The sequence below is a fragment of the Callionymus lyra genome, chromosome 5 (assembly GCF_982586985.1).
Source record: "Callionymus lyra chromosome 5, fCalLyr1.hap1.1, whole genome shotgun sequence".
In the NCBI taxonomy this organism is placed as follows: domain Eukaryota; kingdom Metazoa; phylum Chordata; class Actinopteri; order Syngnathiformes; family Callionymidae; genus Callionymus; species Callionymus lyra.
In genome coordinates, this window is record NC_141822.1 from 29,838,174 (window position 1) to 29,860,619 (window position 22,446).

Consider the following 22,446-nt stretch of genomic DNA (forward strand, 5'->3'; position numbering starts at 1 on the left):
GTTTTGGAATTCTGTCAAACGCACGGCTGCAGCAAAAGCATTTGTCCACCAGGGGTCGACGTGTAATCAGTAACTAGAATGCGGACAGATTTTCTGACGCACTTTCAAAAGACATCATATCGGTATAAAACCTAAATAATTATTTCTCTACTCTGCTCTATTAAGTACTACCTGTGTAAACAAAAGTCCGAAACCCGCCAAATGTTTTTGAAGTTAAGTTGCATCAGAAGCACAAGTTCTGAACTATTTATTCATGAATACTATTCTTTCATCGTGCTCCCAGTACGACAGGCTTATCCAGTTCCATCCCAGCAACAATAATGAGATGTGGTTATTTAATTGATCTATATTCTTAATCGAAAGATTTGTATTCCCGCATATTTCAAAGCCGAACTGGAAAGTGATTGTAGAGTAAAACAAAAGTAAAAATGTGATTATTTTTTGAATGGAGAAGTCACACCACAGTATTTGAGAATAAGTGTAAACTTACTGAAATTGAGCCGATCTATATTATCTTAAACTATATTATCTATTATGGAGAAAACTGAGGACTAAACACACTGGGATCACCAGCAACGACAACAAAAGTGAAATAACCAAAGCGGGTTTAGAAAAAGTGATTCCAGATGTACAGTATAAAACACGAGCCTGTTCTGAGGAGCAGCGCTCAGAGTGCGGGAGGAGGAGGAGACGAGGAGGGAGAACAGAAACACCACCTCTTTCTCTTTCTCTCTGCTCCGCGGCGGCTATGAATGAACGGGAGTTGAACTTGTGAGGAAGTTGCCGAAGTTCGGCGGCTGCTGTGGCCGGACAGAGCGCCTCCTCTGGCCGCTGGATGCTGCGGGGTCGCGCGCCGAATCCCAGGAGAGGATTTTTGTTTTCATTTTTTTTCCTTGTGAAGGAAGTTGGAAACGAGAGGATTCCGGTTTGATAGGGTGAGTTCGGGTCACGTAGTATAGTCTCTGGCTAACAAAAATGATATACAATTTAAACTTTCATTTTGAACGGGATACGCAGTTCTGCAAAACAAAACGTTATAATTTAAGTTAAATGTATTTACCATTAAAATGTTTACTAAAATACGTCAATAATTTTATTGTTTTAATTAACGTAGCAAATAGTTTGTATATTTGTTTTTAAAAAGGGTTAACATTTCAGTAACATGTTAAAGGGGATAATATAATAATAACATTTCTTCTTTATTATAAATTGAGTCATTTAAATGCAAAAAACTCAATCTAAAGTATAAAATACACTTCAAATTTCCAAATGGTCTTTTGGAATTCAAAAACTGGATTTAAAATAAACATGTTTTGGTTTATTGGAGCTTTGTGGTTCATATTAAGTAATTTAAAACTAGACATCAAGAGTCTGAATTCAGGTTAGAATTAAAGAGGGAGTTAGACCTCACGGGTTGCAGACTCAGTTCCTCGACTGTGGTGATGATAAGAGATGTGGAAAAACGGAAAAGCAAAGTACGTAAATTCATCAAGAATTGAGCCTATTTACAGTTCTGGTTTCATAGCCTTAATAAAATATGCTTCAAATGAGTAGCTCAAGCATTAATATAATAATTAAAATAGGTCAATAATAAATATTTCCTTTTTATATTTTTCAGGGTAGTCACATTTTAAATAAAACATTTTTTTAATTACCCGCCTTCGACTGCATTTATGTTTTAAGTGGTATATATTTGTGCCATCAACCTGAATACCGTCACAGTTTCATATGGAATACTGTACTGTAATTTATTTAAACAGGACACAAGCACACAACATGCTGTATGGTGTAATAACCAACTTAATTGTGTTCGAAATAAGTGTTTTTACGACAACTTGGCAAGAGCGTAGTGGTTTTACTTGTAGCTCCATTTTCTTTTAAGGACACGAATAAGTCAACTTGATTCACAATCTTTATGGAGGCTTTTAAATATATGTTGATTACAAATCAAAATATTTAAAAAATATAAGCTCAGTGTCTGAATATGGTTTAGAGTACTTTGAAAGATTACATTTAATTTGACATAATAATTCACTATTAATTAAGAGAATTTTAAACCATTTATTATTTTATGTAGTGTATTGTTATATGTTGTATTGTTATATGTTATGGCTCCCCAAAGCAGGTCCTGCTCAGGACATGATGCATATGTTCTGATGTGTGAGCCACTTTGTCAAACAGCATGAACAATTTGGTTAATTGGTAGCTCCGTATTGTCCTGACAACTGAACTCTTCATCCCAAATTCTTTAACCAAACCTTATTTCCATATTCTCATTTACATAAAGACAGAGCAGAGAGGTGAAGGAATTTTTTAAGTGGTCTTAAAAAGTTATGAGGGCTGTAAAAATGATATATTCGCAGATACAAAAAAAACAATCTAAAACGCCTCTTCCTTGTGGCCTTTTATTTATTTCCGTGCGTGCAAACACTGTGCGATTTGGATATTCAACATTTTTAAAATGAGTCAGATGTATTGGTCAGGTTTTTGCTCAGTCAATTGAACAATGTTCAATTTATCAAAGGTAATACAGACCTATACTTGATATATATATAAATGCAAAGCTCAAATTAAAACATAATTGTGGTGCGATGGCTGAGTGTTTATGAGAGATGCATAATTAGTTATACATTTTATTCCATTTTACTACTCCTGAATATTATGCCGTCCGGTAAGGTAATTGAAAAACATGTACTTACATGAATAGTTAAAAATTCAACAACATTAGTATAGTTTGACTAAATTAAAAATTTTAATTAAACATAATACTATAAACTATTTTCACACTGGTTTAATTGGGCATGCGATTAAGCCTGTTTTCTGATCAAATTAAAAAAAGTTTTAATAGACATAAAGTTCCTACTGTAAATTCAGCTGATGCCAGTCTCATAGTTGGGGTGAAGATACAATCTGCAGAGATAAAGACGATCACCTGGTCAGTCTAATGTTAAAATCAAAGCAACAAGTTTGAAAGTGTAAAAAAAAGATCCCTTTGTCATCTTCATCTTCATCATGTAAAGAATCTGCTCTGGTGCAGTCTATTTTAAAAAGAAGCTTTTTCATCCACACAAACATTTTTCAGTTTAAGTGTCATAAATTCTGGGGTGTCTCACGCAACCCACTGTTGACCTTTCTACAGGAGACACGATAATTTGTCGGAGTGACAAAAGTCGCCCCGATAATTCAGCGGGACTGCAGCGTAGTTGCCCCCATTGACGAGCAAACACCAGCAGAACACATTTGTTATCCCGATAAAATGAAAAATCACCCTGAGATAGTTTACCTGAAGACTCACAGCCGGTTTGCACTCAAGAGCAAAAGTTGTTAGAAGCTTAATTTAGATCAGCAGTGGTCACAGACCGCTACTCTACATTATGGCATCTTTATCTTCTGTGCACTCTGGCCCGGATAACATATTTGTAAAAAAATATGTTTAATATTTAAACATAATACAATTTATAAATACAGCAACAGTAGGTGGCAGTGTTGAGTTAGATTTCATCAATTAAACATTGTAATGGCTGTTTTTTAATATTTGGTACATGTTACAACACACATCAAACACGATGTGACGATGATAAATAGGTAAAGAAGTTGGTTAGCTGAATTTGACTGACAGACATGACACTGGTGGTCTTCATCCCTCTGCCAGTCTGAGGTGGTTTGGAGTAGTGGTGGGCCCACTCATTAGCATTAACTCCGACCTCAGGTGCATGCAAACAAATTGTCTTAAAAAAAACTGTTTTGTTTGCAGAAAAAGACAAAAGAACATCAGTATTTATATTCAATAAAAACCTAAAACAGATTATTTAAAATTTCAAATCGCTTTAGATTCTAAAACAAAAGATAAAAAACGAACCTCAGGATAATGTTAAAATGATATTAATGAGTCATTACATACTAATATTATATTAACTGAAAACCATAGACAACATTAAATTAGTCATCTGGAACCCGATCCTGGCTACTGGCAAGCGGCAGGGACACCCTGGACAGGTGGACAGTCCATCATGGGGCACATTGCTTGACAAAACATTTTCACACGTACAATATTAGGCCTTTTTAGGTGCCGAGTATTGACAGCAAACACGGCTGATTCGGTACATTGTACCTTTAATGGCTTTACAACGCTATAACCAATTAAAATGTTAACATCAAAAAGTTTGAATAAAACATTGTAAAGAAATGTTGACTTATTTTTTGACAGATTGTGAGGCAACCATGGAGATGCCACCTTTGAAAAGCATGAATAAAAAAGACAAAATGGAAGGAGACGCTTTCGGTGAGCTGCTGAGGAAACCAGAGAGTCGAGGTAACACAATGTTTATCTAATATCATGATCTGAAAGTGTCTTGACCTGGTTTGTAAATATTGAAAAAATATTCACAAATGTTTAACAATTATGTTTAATGAGTGTTGGTTTTATGAGTGGAAGAGTGTGTCACACAGTTCACACACATGTGTGTGTCTTACAGTGGAAGGATGAAAGAGCATGCTTAATGTGACGAGGAGTGTGGCTCGTCCATGCAACATGACAAGAGGACCGGGGAGGGGGTTCGGGGGAGAGAGGAAGACAGGTGAAGCGAGTGTGTGTTGTTGAACTAAATGAAGAGCAGCAGCCGCACACCCGCACCGCCCGAGGACCAGTGTTCTGAAGATGTCACAAGCAGCAGATAAAAGCAGTGTCTAATGAGCCACAAAGACCTGGATCACCTTTCAGGAGGGGGGATGGAGGAGACTCCAGGGGAGGCGGCGCGTTGTGGGCTGACTAGTCGCCTTTGAAAAGGAGATTAAACGCGTGACTTTATGACTCTTTAATGAAGCACCCGGTGGCCCAATATTTTCAGCAAACAACTTGAATACGTGGAGAGTGTGTGGGTCTCTGATCACACTGATGGCTCTGTGGATTGTTGATTTGCTCATTGCATTGCTAATATTTTGTTTTTGTGAATAATTTAACAGATATCCTGGACTGAGTCAAACCACAGCAAAATTAATGCTTTATAAAGGCCAATTAAATTGAGAATGATGATATAAATTACAGCTTTGACGTATACGGTTACTTTGAACACCTGAAAAATCAAGAATGGCTTTGTGATCAGAAGCATTATTTACATTAATATCGATTTTCTGATGCTAAGTGCTGTCAAAAGGCGGTGACAGAAATGGTGCCGGTACAGGTCTTCTGTTCAGCAGAGGACACATAGACAACTGCACATGACTCAGAATCGAATACCTATTGCAGAGAGATTATTTCTGTATTCTAAAAGATGATTTGGCAATTTATGGTTGTTCAGAGGCTTTAAATGTGGAAATCTGAAAGGATTTCCTTTCTGAATATTTTGGACTTTTCAGGAACATTTTGACGTCGTGTACGAGCGCTCAGAAGTAGACAGATGTGTCCTGTCGCTGCAAATCTTCGGACTCGTTTCACTCTATTAACCGGGCCAAACCCGGGTCCGCAATTTATTCACTCGGCTTCCAGAATAAATAAAATTAAATGGAAGTGAGGAGGGCCATGAGGCGGGGCGGCACCTGGATCTCCCGCCCCCTAATTGACTCGGATTCTTTTAAACAAGTCACTCTAGGCTCAAGACCCAGCCTGAGCCTGATAAATGGTTCTATTAGCGGTCTAGATTGTTTAGTGCTGATATAACGGATGGTGGTGTGGCGGCAGAGACATTCATCCTCTGCTCTCTCTCCCTCCTCCTCGCATCCTGCGCTCCTGTAAACAGCTTGTCTTGGTGTGTAAATAGTAAAAAAGGAAATAGTTGGGAATAAATAACTTAAAGTGTCAGGGCCATGCTGCGGTGGCGTGGAATGACTTAAGGTGACAGGACTTGAATAAGCAGCCGCTTGCAAAATCAAACAGCCGCAGTTTCACTTATCAGGTGAGGCTGCGCGGAATAATAATGCAGATTAACCCGGGTGAGTAATGGCAGAGGCGTCACACACTGGCACCCGCCAGGATCTTTAATGACCATATCTGATTGGCCAACACAGCCAGGATTGTTTATTCAAAGCCAGGAAGTTGTACTGAAAAAGTATTTTTAAGCAAACCTGCCATAGCAAGTGCAAACTTTCTGACCACAACACATGTACACACAAATATTATTACTAACTAACTATTTTTTATTAAGTACATTTATTTTGATGCATGTCTATTCCCATTTCTTTTAAAATATTGATTCTGTATTTAAATTAGAAAAAGCAGTTTCTACATCACACTTTAGAGGACATTCTGATCACTTTCTTTCATGATTTACTGTGTAACCAGATGCATGCTTAAAGTAAAGTTGATCAGATGGAATTAGAGTTTTCTGTAAAGGAGGATAATTTACCTTTTTATTAAGCTTACAGGTGTGTGTCTCGGGCTGGCTGATGATGGCTACTTACAAAATCCACCTTTGGTACGACTTCTACTTCTGCAATTCCTTTGACACCATTATCATTAAAAAATATATAAGTAGAGAACACAAGACATCAGACAGTCAACAATATAAATGATACATTCCTTTTTCCAAAAGACAAATTCCCGCCCACACACAAGTATGTATGTTGTGCTCTAAACTTGATGAAATACATTATAGATAACACACACATTCAAAGTAATATTCTATTTAGACCACAAAAAGATAAAAAAGTTTCACAAGTTGACAAGTGTCATACATATGATGAATGTGACATGTTTCTCGTCAGACATCTTACAAGTATTTTGACAGTGCGGTACACAAATTAGGATTGACAAAACAGCATCAAATAATATTTTGGTTTCAAGACTCTTAATGTATTGAGGAATATTCAGTTACATTTTTTCAGAGCCAAACCAGCATCATCCTCCCCTGCTGGAGCATCCGAGGTCATTGATAAATTATTAGGTATACATTTTTGCTACACGCGTGTCATGTCCTGATGTAAATGAGACGGTTATGAAGTCCCACCTCTAAATTTGTTTTGCATTCAGTGGAAGCTAATAGCTCTTTTAGACTAATCGCTGTCCTGATGTGCTTTGTCTTGTGACCATTGGTGGCTTGCAAAAGCTAATTAGCCACCATGTGTGTACATGGAATCTAGGTCAGGAAATATTTGTGGTGCTCCCATTTATAGTGTGCACTTGCAGGAAACTCATTATTAAAGTTAAGATAAATCATTGCACAGTTGTGTTTTTTCTTCTCTGCTCATTCTCCCTTCCATTTCATTTAAATAGATACAATTTCAATTCATAAAACATTTTCTTTATTCATAAGCTTTATTCAAAGTAAATATAGTCAGTTTTTGTACCAAGTTGTCTACGCTAGTACGTCCACAGTCATATATGATGCACACCATGGTTGCTAGGAATGACCTCAGTGCGACCCCATCTTCCCAGGATAACTAGAAGTCAAAGTAAGGAAAGAAAAATGACCGCCACTCTTCAGCAGGTACGACATCTGCCCAGCCCAACATTAGACTTCCAAACAGATGGATCTATCCAACCCCCCTCCTCATTACTAAGAACTGGCCTGAGCTTACATTTGCTGTAATTATAGGAAGCGCTGTAACTCCACAGCGTGTTGTACTCCCAGATGCCCCCCTCGGTGAGACTGGCGAGGAGGTAATATGGATGTTAGCAGGAGAGAACAATGACTTCCCCCTCCAGCACCTATTTAATTCACTACCTTTTAATTATCGCTCCCATTCAGCGAGTACGTGTGCGCGACACGGAGGCTTTATCATCTCTACAAGTGAGAACAAAGATAACAATATTGTGCTTTCAGGTAATTACTTAATCTGGACAAACACGTGTTTTAAGCAGCGCGATTAAGTCAGCGAGTGATTTATCAACTGAGCCGCGCGGAGGGAGGAGAAGAAGGCGAGTAATTACTCAACACTGCAATCACTCTTTCAACCCTTGAAGTCTCTTTAGTAGCTAAATGATACAAACAGCGTGCTAACAAGGTGAGAGGAGGAGTGTCACAGCAGCCTCCCTGCGCCTCCCACCTGTCTCACTGCCCACCTTGCTGCATGCCTGCCTTGCATCTGTCTGCCACTAGCCATGCCACCCACCCTGCCTTTGACAAAAAAGAAAGATCAACACGATCTTTTCAGAGATTTGACCAATAAAAAATGGATAAATACAACCAGTTTTCTTTGTTTATATAACACATTTTTAGGTCAAACTCACTTAGAACTGCTAAGTGAATTGTAGTGTCAGTAATTGATAATGCAAACTTATGCTTCAATATTCTGAGTTAAAGGTTTTAAAAAGTCCATACAGTATTGTCAAAAACAGACCTCGTGTCAAATTGTGTGTGGCGAGAATCTCCCTCACCCCAAAGCTCAGCTGGTGGTCTTGTGTTATTTGTGGCAGTGGCTGGGGACTTCCTGTCACACTGTCAGAGTGAGAGGGATGAACCTAAACCGCTGACTCACTGAGGACCTTGGCCACCAGTGGAGCACGCTGGAGTGGACACTGATCCCTGACCAACCAAATAAAACGAAAGTCACCTTGAAATATGGTGTGTTTTAATTTAGCACGTGACCCTGTGGTGTGAAAGTGCATTAGGGTTTGCAATGCAGAATATAAATGATAAAGAATAAAACTTACCTTTTCTTTTATGATAATTTGAACGATCAGATGGTGAGCAAAAGGAGGGCCTGCACAGAAAATATAACATCATCAGTGAAGAGAATAATTACACATTCTATGCTTGCCTTTTTTTTTTTTTAATCAATGTACTTGGGTTTATTCCGGGCAATGGGGTTTCTTCAAACAGTCCAAAACATACAGGTTGATTAAGAACTTGGGGGAAATTGTCAGTAGGTATGAGTGTGAGTGTAAACTGTGAATAAGCGGCAGAAGATGGATGGATGGATGCATACGCAGAAATGTTATTTCTGCCTCCTGTCATCCGTTGAGATCAACTATGTCTCCAAACTTCATGACCCACTTCCGATGAAAACCTGAGCATCATCAACTCTGACTCGGATTCCTTTCTTTCTGTCAGAAATACGGTTCTCTGGTTCTTCCCTAAGCCTTGCACAGGACTGCTCACTGCTCAGAGTCTGAACTTGTCTGCTCTGGTCTGTACCTAGTAAGTGGCTCCATCAGCCCTAATGAAAGTCGAGTGCAGTGTTGGTCCGAGGCTTCATCATAGCCTCGATGGGAGGTCTTTTATCCTCCGGACTTTGATTATTTATTAACTTCACTTCTGTTTCTGTGATGGTGTGGATATTTTAACATGAGAGCCGTCGGCTTGTCAGAAACCAGGCTTTCTTTCTTCTGGACGTTTGAAGTTCTGACTCAAGTACCTGCTCTTCATCTCCCACAGCCCCCCAACACCACCATTTCCTGCCACACTTCCACACCCCCATCCCGATCGGTGGCCGTCAAGACGAGGGCAGATGCTCCTATGACCAGAGAACATTGCCCAGCATGCACAGGTGAGTCACTGTCTCCTGGTTCTGGAAGAAAAATAGTTCTCTCAATTAGCATGTGGAGTCAGCTGACTTGTGTTGACGAAGATGATAATGACGGTGTTGTTGAGACGAACATTGGCATCATGATGATTAGTGAGGTGATGACAATGTTGAAGATGACGGTGATGACAGGAAACAGTGTTGATAAGGGAGTTAATGACAGGCGTGTTTCATCTGATTAGCGTGAACACAATTAGGAAGACGGTAGCAGGAGAATAAAGGGTGATAACGATGCAAGAGGTCATAATAATCCCATCAAGATTTTCCCTCAGTTTAAAATACCAGTTGTACTCTTACTCTCAAATAGTGCTTCCTGTTTTATAAATCAAATCAAATGAATGTATTCAGATTCCTACCCGCTTCAATAAATGTATAAACGGACTGCAGGTGCAGTGAAACACCCGCTGCACAGTTCAGCTCTCATCGCCTGAAGCAACATTGTAATTACATTTCAGGAGGTCAAAGGTCAGTAGTGAGATCCATTTGACTTTTTTCAGTTCATTTAAAATTGCCAACTGGTGCACATTAATAATTGGTAGCTTATGTTGTCTCTCATAACTAATGTATTTATTTATTACTTGTTTGTGTGTTAGATCACAAAACACCAAGGAGCAAGATGCCACAAAAAATTGCTTTTAAAATGTTTTAGATGTTTACCATAGTTATATAATTCTGTCTTCAAATTAGCCATTTCTATAAAAAAAAAAAGGGGCTGCACTTAAGAGTCCATGATGGACACCCAGAGGAACCACTCTCTACCATCCCAGGGTGAATACTAAACTCCCAAAGTTTCTCAATCACAAAAAAGTCAATAAAATTCTCCACATTTACATTTAAATTCACAGATGCGATAGTGTTGCATTCTGGGAGCGCGGAAGTGGCGGCAGGGCTATTCATCACCCAGCTAGGAGTGTAGAGAGTTAGGGGAGGGGGGCGGCGGCTGTCCCTGGCCTCGCCCACCATGATTAATGTGATTTGATGTTGACAGCGTAGCCCTCATTCATCAGGACCGTGATTCCGCGGCCACGACCAAACTCCCCTAATTACAGCGACGTCGCGCTGCAAATTAAGCGCTGTGTCGTCTGTCGCCAGGCAGGGTGCTTTGTTACAACGTGAGACTGCGTGTCAGGGGTCCCTGCCTGGATGTGGAACATGACACCTGGAAGACGTCTCCGTTCATCACTGTTTGGGAATTCTATAACAAGACATTGGCACATTTTTTTGAAACTGTCACAATGCGGCTCAGCGCTGCTTAAGTTAGACAAAGAAGAGAGACAAGACAGGAAGTTGTAGAGTGGGTAGACTGAAGGACAGGGCTCTACTGAGGGAGTAAACAAGGACAGGAAGTTAGATAGAGGAAGCAGAAGGTTCAATCTAGAAATTAAAAAATGAAGTATTGAAACATGAACAGGAGATGTACACAAACAAGGGAGGGTACAGAAAGCTGAGGACTTAAGAACATTACAATTTTCAGAATATGTTTATTGCCGCTGTTGTAAAAACAGCACAGGAGTTGTTTGTGGGCACATTTTATAACTAATAACTAATATTGAAAAAAAATACAATAAGGGACTTAAGGGGAGGATAATTAAATAAAAACAATGAATACCTTGTAAATAAATAATGACTTTATTTGGTATGGTTGTTCCAATATGAGTCAGACTTCTTACATAGTCCATTAGAAAAAATTGTATAAAAACAAGTATATGATAAAAAATGTTAAAGAAAAATATATCTACTAATTAAGGTTGTGGGGCCAGCAATATATATAGCTACTAAACCGTAACAGAGAGTATGAGTCTGATAATTGTCTTCTCATTCTTAAGAGGTTGAATCCAGGATAATGATCCTTGTTTGTCCGCCTTCATCAAACACTCAACCTATCAAATTCCTTCAGGATCAGTTTTAAAGTTATTGGAAGTCTCTGTAGGATGGTTGACATTTAAAATCTTTGTTTCTCACCTTATCTGGCATCTGTATACATTGCTTACATTGATCATTGGAGATCAATAATCATTAGATTAGACTCTAAAGTATCTGTATCATGTTAATCTATAATGATAATCTGGAAATACCGGAAGCCATTCTCAAATTTGACACTGGTGCTCTTAAACAGTGGTGCAAACCCCTGGTCAGGGGACCAATACTTGCCTGTTAGATATTTGTTACCGGCCCACACAGAAAGAAAAATATAAATACAATTTCAGTTCTAAACATTTGCCTTCGATTCTGTGTGACACGTGATAAACTATGATCCAAAATGCCAAAAAGTTTGGGGACTCTTGCTCTAAACCACCATGGCCGTTATAACTTCTGCCATTTAAAATATTATGATACAAAATATATTATACAGAACAGGTGCCAAAAGTTGCAATACAATTGATTAAGTATAAAGAACTTTGTACATACAGTAAAATAACTTCTCATTTGCTTGCCACAGAAGTTCTGAGTGAAGGATCTGAGATTCTGTTTTCAAGACAGAATACAAATATGATCCCAATCTCCAACCCATGTACTTGTACCACCTCGAGGGCCACAAACATCTCAACATGTATCATGCAGCTAACTGTTGAAAGGAAAATAACAATATTCAACTGGGTTACAAACTAAAACAGTAACAAAAGTATTTTATATTAAGACATATAGAATATACTGTATATGCCTGTGGTTGCTTCAATTGTTTGCTGGTCAACATACTCAAATGTTAGAGTCATTCTACTTGGTTTCCTTTCCTCATTTTTCTTACAGCCAATCAGGTTTCAACAGCAACCCAGTGGACATCTCGCTGATACGCTTCTCTCCAGTAACTGTGACGGCAGCAGACACTTCATTTGGGGTCTCCCACCCTCTGGCCCCACCACATCTGGAGCACTACCTGCGCTCTCTGCACGCAAGCCCGTCCCTCTCAATGATCTCAGCCTGCAGAGGTCTGAACGCCACCAACTGTAAGTTGCATCCCTGATTTATTTTCAATGCGGTAGCAGTTTATAGAAGCTACAGACATTGATATTGTAGTTTCACATCCTTGCTTTGGCTGAATAACACTCTGGATCAAACTAAAATTTCCTTCATACTCCCGACTTTTACTCCTCAGTGCCTCATCATGACACTTTGAAAGACCGGTGCCTGTTCAGACTCCCTCCTCCACCATCCGGACCTACACCTGCAGAGTATTTTCAACTAATGGCGGGTCACCAGAGCACGTATGGTGAGATGCTAATTCAGGGTGGTGGAGCCACAGTTGGGCCGCATCTTTCTGACTACATCACCCCCATCGATGGTACGTTTGTTTCAGTTAAAAGTGTGAAGTTGATGATCAGAGTGACAATGTATCATCTATGCTAGAAAGTTCATTCTGTGTTCAATTGATAGTACATGTGGCTTTTTTTTACTTGATAACATTAAAATACTGTACGTTGCCATCACTTAACTCTTTAATAGAGCATAAAATACAACCCCCTTCTCAGAAAAATGGGGTGAGGATCCACTCTATTTTTTGTACTACGGTTTTTCATTCTTTCCTTCATGTCACTTCGCTGATAAAACAAGTGTGTTAAGTTAACAAGATGTGCTTAAAGTATGGACTCCTGTTTGAGTTTTATGCCGTCAACTGCTTACATTGATCATTGGAGATCAATATCCATTAGATTAGCCTCTAAAGCATCTGTATAATGTTAATCTCTAATGATAATCTGGAAATACCAGAAGTAATTAATGAGCAACTTTAACAAAGTGAAGATTTTTACCACTGACATGAATCGTAAAAGTTATCTAACTACTTTCAATGATATAAATACTAATACAGCAGATTTTTTTTTCTTTTACTTTTTTCTCATTTTTCACAGAACACAGTGACATGTGAATATTTCACATCATCTGTGACTCTATTAAATCATTGATCATCCTATTGTGACACAAGTCAGACCTGCGACTCATAACCATCAATTACCGCCTACTTGCTGCAGCTCCTCCCACTCCATGATAAAGTGAGGATGCTCACACTCATTCTTTTAGATCAGAGCTGACTGGAGTCCCGTGCTTATTTTAAGTCCCTGAGGATGTTTAGAATCCCGAACATAGATAAAAAGTACGTGGATCGTTCATCATAAACTCAATATACTCACTTTTACTTTTGCACCAAGAACTGATGCTGCTTCATCAGAGGACATAAAAGTCATTATTTAAAAAAAATACTTTCTCTTTTTATTTTATCAAAATATAATCATTTTTGTAAAAATCTAATTTTGAATGGACTAGTATTTCATTTTATGAAGTAAATGTTCAGAGTTCTCACCTGAAGCTCTACCTGTGTTTCAGTGTCAAGATTTTCTGGACCTTGTCTGACCCCCCTGGTGGGCAGGAAGCGTTCGTGGTCCTTCTCTCCTCTGTCAGACTCCAATATTGACCTGCACACGATGCTCCACTCTTCTCCAAACTCTTTTGTTGCCTACATCAACAGTCCACGTTCAAGCTCGTCCTCCAGGAACCCCTACAGCCATCTGTCAGTCACAGGGATTAGGTGATTCTTGCAAGTTTAACGCTTTTCTTTTTAAATTCTCGTGTCTTTTTCTGTCAGTCACCTTCATCTAATGTGCTTCATTTAACCCATTTATCATTTGTTTATTCTCTTAGTTCGAGCTTCTTATAAATGAGGCAAATCTAAAGTTACATGATCTTTCTCTCCTTCACATCAGTCCATCACTTCCCTTTCATCCCGCCCTCACCCCAACATCATACCAACAACTTGTGTCTCAGCAGCAAAGCCTCAGCGCCTTCGGACCCACCCCACTACTGCAGCTGCCACAGAGCTTCTCCACCTGCCAACTTGGCGGTTGCCTCTCCTCAGGACCCCCTTCCATCACCGCTGTCCACCACGGTGACCCCCAGTCCAAAGTAACCACTCCAGCATGTCACTGAATACTCCCACTCTTTTCCCAACACACACTAAAACATGGCCTCTGATCATTCCAGAACCATGCAGGAGATTTTCACGTCAGCAGCTCTGTTGACCCGATTGAGAAGCGGTCAAAGGTCAAGGCTGTCCTGGAGGAGCTGCGATCTTCATCTCCTCATTCACAGGTACAATTTGCTATAGGAATACCAATCTAAAACATGACAGTATGTTTTTGAAGTACTAATTATTTAAACAGGAGACAAAATGAGACAAAAGTAAAATGTTTTTACAATTTTGTCTCAGTTAATTGAGGATGTTAGATAAAGATATCAAATAGTTTTCTTACACGTAAAATGCACTATAATCTCTGAAATATACATTTTGATCAATTTGATAAAAATTCATAGGAGAAAAATATAACGAGGGGGATGTTTGCGTCCGGCCTCCTCGTGGATGTTCCTGCTGAAGCACCCGCGGACCATGGCGGATCTTGTAAACTGTGTCACTGCGCTTTATTTCCACGAAGCACCATCTGAACTCTGTCATCATCTTAGAAGCTTTTTTCTCTCTGTGACAAATGTGTGGCGGCGCTGCGACGGCAAGGAAGCTCCAGTCATGATGCATGGGGGCGCCGACAAGCTGAGGTGTCTGGGGGCTTCCACAATTGATGAAGATAGCGAGCCTGGGGCCCAGACAAATTTGCTGCAGTCAGCACGTTAAGTGTGTATACTGCGGAGTGCGCGTGTCACTATCTGTGTGTACATGGACGAGAGAGATACCTGCACGTGCCGATGTCAAAATCTTTGTCATTTTTCAGTAGTTTAATAATATTTGTTGTTTGTTAGTAGCATCGCAGGTGATGAGTTGGGTGACAATATCTGATGTGAACATTTGTAATATGTGTGTGAGAGTGGATTGTGTTTGGTCTCACCTCAGAACCTTCAGGGGGGCTCCTTGGACCCGAAGGATGACCTGGACCAGGACGAATGCAAGCCAGAAGCCGAGATAATCTATCAGACCAACTGTCTTTGGGAGAGATGCAGGAAGGAGTTCGACACGCAGGAGCAGCTCGTCCATGTAGGTGTCTAGATTGTTGACACAAATATTGGAGGAATAATTTCAAGAGGGGCTGAATAATTTTACATACATCAAAGTAGAACATAAAATAACAGGAACATGCCAAACGAAGATAGTACTTTACTTTAAGAATGATGTATCGATGGGAAGCTGCTCTTTTGTCCTTTGAGATTTTAAGATGGATTAAAATAGAAAGTCTTTTGAGTGTCTCTAAGTGGACAGAAAATCTTTAATGTTTGTGTGTGTGTATGTGTGTGTGAATGTGTGTAGCACATCAATAATGACCACATCCACGGAGACAAGAAGGAATTTGTGTGCCGCTGGGACGAGTGTTCTCGGGAGCAGAAGCCTTTCAAAGCTCAGTACATGCTGGTGGTTCACATGCGCCGACACACAGGGGAGAAGCCACACAAGTGCACGGTGGGTAACGGATGGCCTTGCTGCCCCGGCTGTCCCCTTGAGGGCAACTCTCTAAACACTTGCATGCTTCTACAAACACACTGCTGTCGGAGGCCGGACACCTAGGATGATAATTATTTTAGTTGGCCTGTGACTCCCTAGTCTGCTTTCCTCATTTTTGTGTTACACTCTGAAAAACACAAGAAAAAGACATACACACATGGCAAATTATATTAAAGACAAATAACACCCCCTTTCCCACGCAACTGGAAAACAAACTTCCACAAATTTTAGGGTAGTATATATATATGTACAGTACGTTCTTGTAACTAGTGAGATAACAGGGTCCGTAGTTCAGCAGCAGATTTGGCAAATTTAGGGACCATGACTTTTAAAACTGAATGACTAATTCATTGCTATGAAGATGACATGAAAAAACATAGCAGTTCCCATTTATCAAGCGATGGAGAGTGCTACACCAAATGAGATGTCTTCAGAAAAAATAGCTCTTATTAGTCAAAAACACAACATTAGCATGACACCAGGGAATTATTATATATTAATAATAATAAATGACAGATAACAATACGCAATACATATGGCCACGTGTAGTGATTGTGTGAAGAAAACTATGAAGCTGTCAAAAAAAATGAAAGACTGAATGTTTATGCAAAGCAGAGATGAACAAATGTCAAAATAATAACACAAGTCTTCTTTTGGTCCACATGTCTAGTTTGAGGGCTGCTCTAAGGCCTACTCCCGTCTGGAGAACTTGAAGACTCACCTGCGCTCACACACTGGTGAGAAACCTTACGTCTGCGAGCACGAAGGATGCAATAAAGCGTTCTCCAACGCTTCGGACCGAGCCAAACATCAGAACCGGACACATTCAAATGAGGTTGGTTGAATAAAACATAAACATTACTTAAAAATGTGTTGCCAAAAAGTGTTTGCATACTTTAATGACAGTATCTTTGTACATATAATAAAAAACATAATGCTTTGAATAAATCATTTCTACTCAAAGGATTCAGTGGCTTGTCACTGCAATCTCCAAAATCTCTAAAAATAAACCTGTATAAGGCCTTTTAAGGTTAACTTTAGTTGGCATATATTCCCAGTAATAACTACAATATAGCAATCTTCCATTCTATTCCATTCCATCTTTTTTGGCTGTGACTGAATAATAATAAGTTTATCAAACGTTATCTTGCGTTAACGCAGAAACCATACGTATGCAAGATTCCTGGCTGCACCAAGCGCTACACTGACCCAAGCTCGCTCAGAAAACACGTGAAGACGGTCCACGGGCCAGAAGCCCACATCACCAAGAAACAGCGCAGTGACTCTTCACCCTGGTCGCCATCATCATCGCAGTCTCGCACGAAGCCATTCCAGGGCGAGAGCAATAAGAGGATGTCAGACAGACGAGCAGATGGGAAAGATCTATTGCGACTCAAATCTATTAAGACTGAACATTCTCTGGTGAGTACGCAGGAGGAGGATGAAGTATATTAAGTTTCGCGTGAGCTGATTTTCTGTCTTCTTGTTTGTCTGTGTTGTTTTTTGCTTATCTACTTGGACAGACATTTCTAAGGTGAGACCAGATAGCTACATTAAATTCTCTTTGATCTCGGGTCAGTAAAACTTTAAACAATAATTAAACAGGAAATCTTTTTTGTAATGTGTAGTTCAGTCCAGATACATCAAAAACTTTGGCACCATGTATTGATGAAAGATGTAGCAGAATGAATTATTAAACTCTAGGAGATGACACGCACCCCACAGTCAAGCTGTGATCAAGTCAAATCTTGTCTAACTTAAAGTAATCCTGGACATATACATAGACATACAAACCAAAACTTTATTAAAAAAAAACAGTGAGTGAGCCCAAACTGATATACTGATACACATAGTTGACTTAATTTAAGATTACTGTTTTATAAAGAAGTGCAAGTGATACCTCTGGAAAAGAGGTAATTTACTTGATTTAAAAATAAGTCAAATGTTTCTTCTAAATACCTTTTTTTTCCCCCAGGTGCACAAGTCCATCCACAACTGTCAGTCATGTAGCAACAAACCTTCAATTGGCTGTTCCTCCAACTATGACAGTGGAGTAGTTCAAGGCCTGGACAGTGGAGATTGGCTGTGGTACTATAGTACCCACGTCTATCTCTTAATCACAGACTTCTTGCACTTAAGAAGAGGCTCTAGGTGGGGTTGAATAAATGGGGTTTCCTATCCAAAGAAGGCGAAGGCAGCGATTGACCCATTTTGGTGGACCACAAACAGTCCTTGGAACAAAGCTGCCATCCATAAAAACAGGCGGTAAGATGAGAAAACCTAATTTATGCATGTGGTTTGAACTTGAAAAAAAACTGATGAGCCAAACATGTTATGCTTTTCTACAGGATCCACGATTGAAAGTCCAAATATGGGTGGTGGTGCTGTGTCCCTTCATGGTCTGAGCTTTGATCCTTGATCTAGATCCCAATTCTAAACCACTTGTAATGACATTTGTGGTACTTTGAGTTCATTTACTCCCTGTCAGAACTTTTGTATATGACAGCAGGCCACTGTGTTGTCATGGATAGGACTTGAAAAGCCACAATCTACCATACGGTACAAGAGTATCAAAGTATTGATGTTGACTATGAAAGATATTTTCACTTTATATCAGTAAAACAGAAGAGGCCACCCATGATGCCGTGAGGAGCCAATTACAAAATAGAGGATGTCCAGGTGTAATTTGAATTTTCGAACTGGAAGAAGTTCTACTCCATGTCTCCCACCTTGACCTTGAAAAGGGAAATGTTTGGGCCTTAATATGTGAAACCTCTATTTATAAAAAAATTATCCCTAAACTTCTGCCAAGCTCATAAATACTTTATACTACGAAAAAAACTTGAGAGATGTTATTGTATCGTACCTCATTTTTGTTGTGAACTATGATATTGTCAAGTGTTGGAATTTTAATTCAGGAAATGTCTCTTTTATATCCTATGATGTTTTTACTGCACACAAATGGACAATCTCCAATCTAGTGTAGGTACAATAACACTCACAAGTTGAAAAACACTCACAAGTTGAATAAAGAAAAAAATATCTTGCAATGTTTTCAGAATGCAAAGCAGTTGGTTATCTCATGTTAAAAAACATCATGCTATTTGCAGCTTCCATTTTAGAATCGTACCATTTTACATTTAGGATACAATTTGGATTATAATACAGGCAAGGTTCATCATGATACAAGGGACTACAATCACAAAAAGTACTTCATAACCCTAGAGTCCATTTTTGACTTCTGTGACTATTCCCTTTTGTTTTTTACTTTTTCACCTGCCAAGTTAAAATTGTATTGTCCATTTTTGATAAATGCTTAATGATACAATAGAGACTTGAATGTTTTTGTTGGTCTTCACATGTAAATATTATTTTGTAATAATAAAATTAATCTGAAGACATTTTCAGAATAGGACCCTCACGTGTTATCAAGATCCTGCCGTTTTTTTTATATAGTCAACTGAGATGCTTGACTTTCAATAATTCAACAACCTAACTTCTGTCTTCAAAGCTGTGAGTACTTTGCAGATAAAGCACTTTCCTCAAATGGTTCTCTCCTCAAGTTAGAACAAGGCGCCAAGAATTTCTACAAGACGGCTTTGAAACAGTTTCCTATGACCTCACTCTTCAGTGGCAGTAAACTGAGCTTGTGTGAATCTGATGAAAAAGGGCGCTAACAGGAGGGGAAAAGGCAAGGCAGCAGTTTGGACCTGTGTGTACTTATATTAGCTGTGACAGCACTGCCCAGAGGACGCCTCTGCTCAAACATGCTAGAACAAAGCAGCTAGAGGAGCAGGAGGGTCTGGGGATGCCACGGCGTGGCGGCGTTGTTAGAAACAAGAATTAGGGAATTCAGCCGAGGATACATTTGATCTCCCGGTTGGTCTCCTGGTGCTGGAATTCCTTCCTCTGACAGAGATGGGAAGTGGGAAAGAAAACAGCCTGAGGCGCTGACATCACACCAAAGGAGAGAGGAATATTCAAAAAGATGGCATATTAGTCGAGGCCCCATTTATTGATGGAAATAACAGTGAGATGAAAGAACACGTGAAGACAAAGTTTATATTGCAGGAGCACAACGCTGCAAACGTCTTGTCTTAATGCACACGCAAACACACAATGTTTAGATATGCGTCGTACAATACACATTTTATACACCTCAAAGTCCTCTGGATTTAAATATGATAAGCAGCTCGGCAGTAAAATAGGGAGTTCTCCATTTGGACATGATCAAATGTGACGACTGAAGAAGCGGCCTCTTTCTCATCATCAGGAACAGAGTGACAGTCAAACTGGGGAACACAGCCTCGCTGGATGATGGATTGTCCTTCTCTCTCAAGCACAATACAATTATCACTGCTGATAGAATCATCATTTTAGTAATCAATTTCACAAGTCTGTTATCTGACTGTCAGATTACATATATATATAGTAAATAAACATTTGTGACAGGACCAGCATGAACTTCTTTCTAATGGCTACACTGACTTCTGCAGACACACACTTTTGACGGCCAAATAACCAACAAAAAAACGAAACATTTTTTTTACATTTGTGGCAGATAAAAACTCTACTCGGACAGAAGTAACCCAGGTTTGTATATATGCATTTGTATGCATGATTCATTTAAACATTGTTTTGAACACAGTAAAAACACGTGTTTTTTTTAGAATATAGAGAAATATTTCTGAGGTTAAGGGGTGAGAAACTATTAAAATAAAACACCTTGTACAGCTTCAGAGATTCCCCCTTAAGGGTCCATGTATTATTGAGGCGGGGCTTATCTCATTTAAATATGACCACCATCCCAGAGAGAGCAAGGAGTCTGGGGGTCCGGTGTCAGTGGTGTTTAATATTAAAGGAGACCTACTGAATAATACTGATCTGCAGAATCAGAGGTCGACTCAATTTAGAGGGCAAAAAAACTATACTATACATCTCAAACAAACTTTACAATTGTAGTGAGCAGTAAAATGAAACATTTGTCTGGATGAGTGCATTGACTCATTTAGCCTGACAATTAGAACAGGGGACAGAATTATTTCCTGGGTGTTACTTAATACATGTTGTCATAGAAAACGGATTAACCTACAGAAGAGGAAAATGTCAGTATGAGCAGTTGTTTTGTTTGAAAATGTTGGTAGTGGTTTCTTGACTCTCATTCAAATTTAAAATAAGTTTTGTCCAAAAATAAATAAAAAAGTTTGAGTCTGCCATTTGTTGAGTTTAATAGTTAATCGCCCTACAATTGTGTTCCTAATGAGTGGTCTCGCATGGTAAATATCTAGTGTATTCCCACTATTATCTTGCAGTCTTGGTGTGAGAAACAACTGCATTTGTAAATAATATTAGATGCATAACTCTTACTCTTTAAGTCCCATAATGCACTACCAAAGTTGTAGGAGTGTAATAGATTAAGGTTAAAAACAATTATTGATTACAAATAGTTTTATCAACTTGTTAACTTTATCAGTGAATGTTAACACCTCTAAAAAAAATGTAAAAATCATAGAAAGAAGATAGATAGCATACAGCAATATAATTCACTATCTAACAAAAAGCATATACAAGGCTTAAAAAATGTTTTTACCTTTTGCCAACTCACCGTTGTGTTAGAGTTAAATAAAAAATAAAAAAAAGGATATTCTACAGTTCAAAAATCTGTATTTTAGCAAAAATGTAAAACATGCTGTTAAACAAAACTGTTCTTCTGTCTGCTTCTAGAGGGTTTCAGTTACTTTAAGTGAGTGCAAAATGCCTTGTGTTCTTTGATGGGTGTCAGTTTGGACAAACCAACAATGAACTGAAATTGCATCCATCAGTCTTCCAGTGTCACAGAAAAATGGACCAATCACACACGAGGGCTACTGTGTCATGAACTAATAGCAAATAAATATTCATGATGTGTTTGTATGCAAAATAGCATCTGTTTGCTAACAAGGAGCCATCTGTCAATATACTGGCGCTGATTAACTCATCATCGAGAGGAAAAAACAAAAGTTGGGACATGTATTATAGTCAAACATGCTAAAGAACTGGCTGTGACTGATAAACTTGCCTCTTTAAACTAAGTATGTTGTGATGAGCAAGTACAAAACTTGCATGAATACAGCATAGCAACCCAAATGTTTGTGTATGTCCTGCAGTTACGGGACAATGACTAGTCGTCTGTAAACCTGCTCTTCTGATACTGTGGAGTCCTAACTTGTGGTGCACAGCAGCAGTGCAGTGTTGAAGATCTCTGTGGCAGCTGAGGAGGGTCACCACCAGTGGTCCCTAGCCACCCCCAGGATCGCCAGGTTTCGGATCGCCAGGGCCACCGGGTCTTTCCTCTCCAGGGCTCTCCGTACGGAGGTCCTCATTAAGAACTCCCTGTGCTGAGCCCTCACTTCCCCCTCTGAGCCTCAATAACCTCCTCTGAGGAGTGGAGCCACTAAACATATTCTGAAGATCCTGATGTCACTCAGGGCACACAGGTGCTGAGCAGAACCTGCAGAGACTTAAGGATTCAACCTGACTACGAGCGGAGTCATTTTCTGCCACAAAGCAATACA

The 22,446-nt window shown here is 39.3% G+C and overlaps 1 protein-coding gene across 1 annotated transcript; it reads left to right on the forward strand.

Annotated features, from left to right (window-relative positions):
• The first annotated feature begins 4,211 nt into the window (after positions 1-4,211).
• LOC148080209 (transcription activator GLI2.S-like) lies at positions 4,212-22,273 on the forward strand. The gene is made up of 13 exons (XM_087792387.1): positions 4,212-4,312; positions 9,312-9,423; positions 12,208-12,404; positions 12,554-12,739; positions 13,777-13,978; positions 14,154-14,352; positions 14,431-14,538; positions 15,290-15,430; positions 15,701-15,850; positions 16,563-16,727; positions 17,054-17,314; positions 17,868-18,043; positions 22,111-22,273. Exons 1-13 carry the CDS (start codon positions 4,222-4,224, stop codon positions 22,271-22,273), a joined length of 2,151 nt encoding a protein of 716 aa, XP_087648513.1. The 5' UTR covers positions 4,212-4,221.
• Positions 22,274-22,446: the final 173 nt, after the last annotated feature.

What these genes read in the sequence shown, in the direction of transcription:
- LOC148080209 (XM_087792387.1), top strand. Translation starts at nt 4,222, where the DNA reads ATGGAGATGCCACCTTTGAAAAGCATGAATAAAAAAGACAAAATGGAA. An exon ending in GAGGAAACCAGAGAGTCGAG is followed by an intron (nt 4,313 to 9,311) that starts GTAACACAATGT and finishes CATCTCCCACAG; the next exon opens with CCCCCCAACACCACCATTTC. An exon ending in AGGTCTGAACGCCACCAACT is followed by an intron (nt 12,405 to 12,553) that starts GTAAGTTGCATC and finishes TTTACTCCTCAG; the next exon opens with TGCCTCATCATGACACTTTG.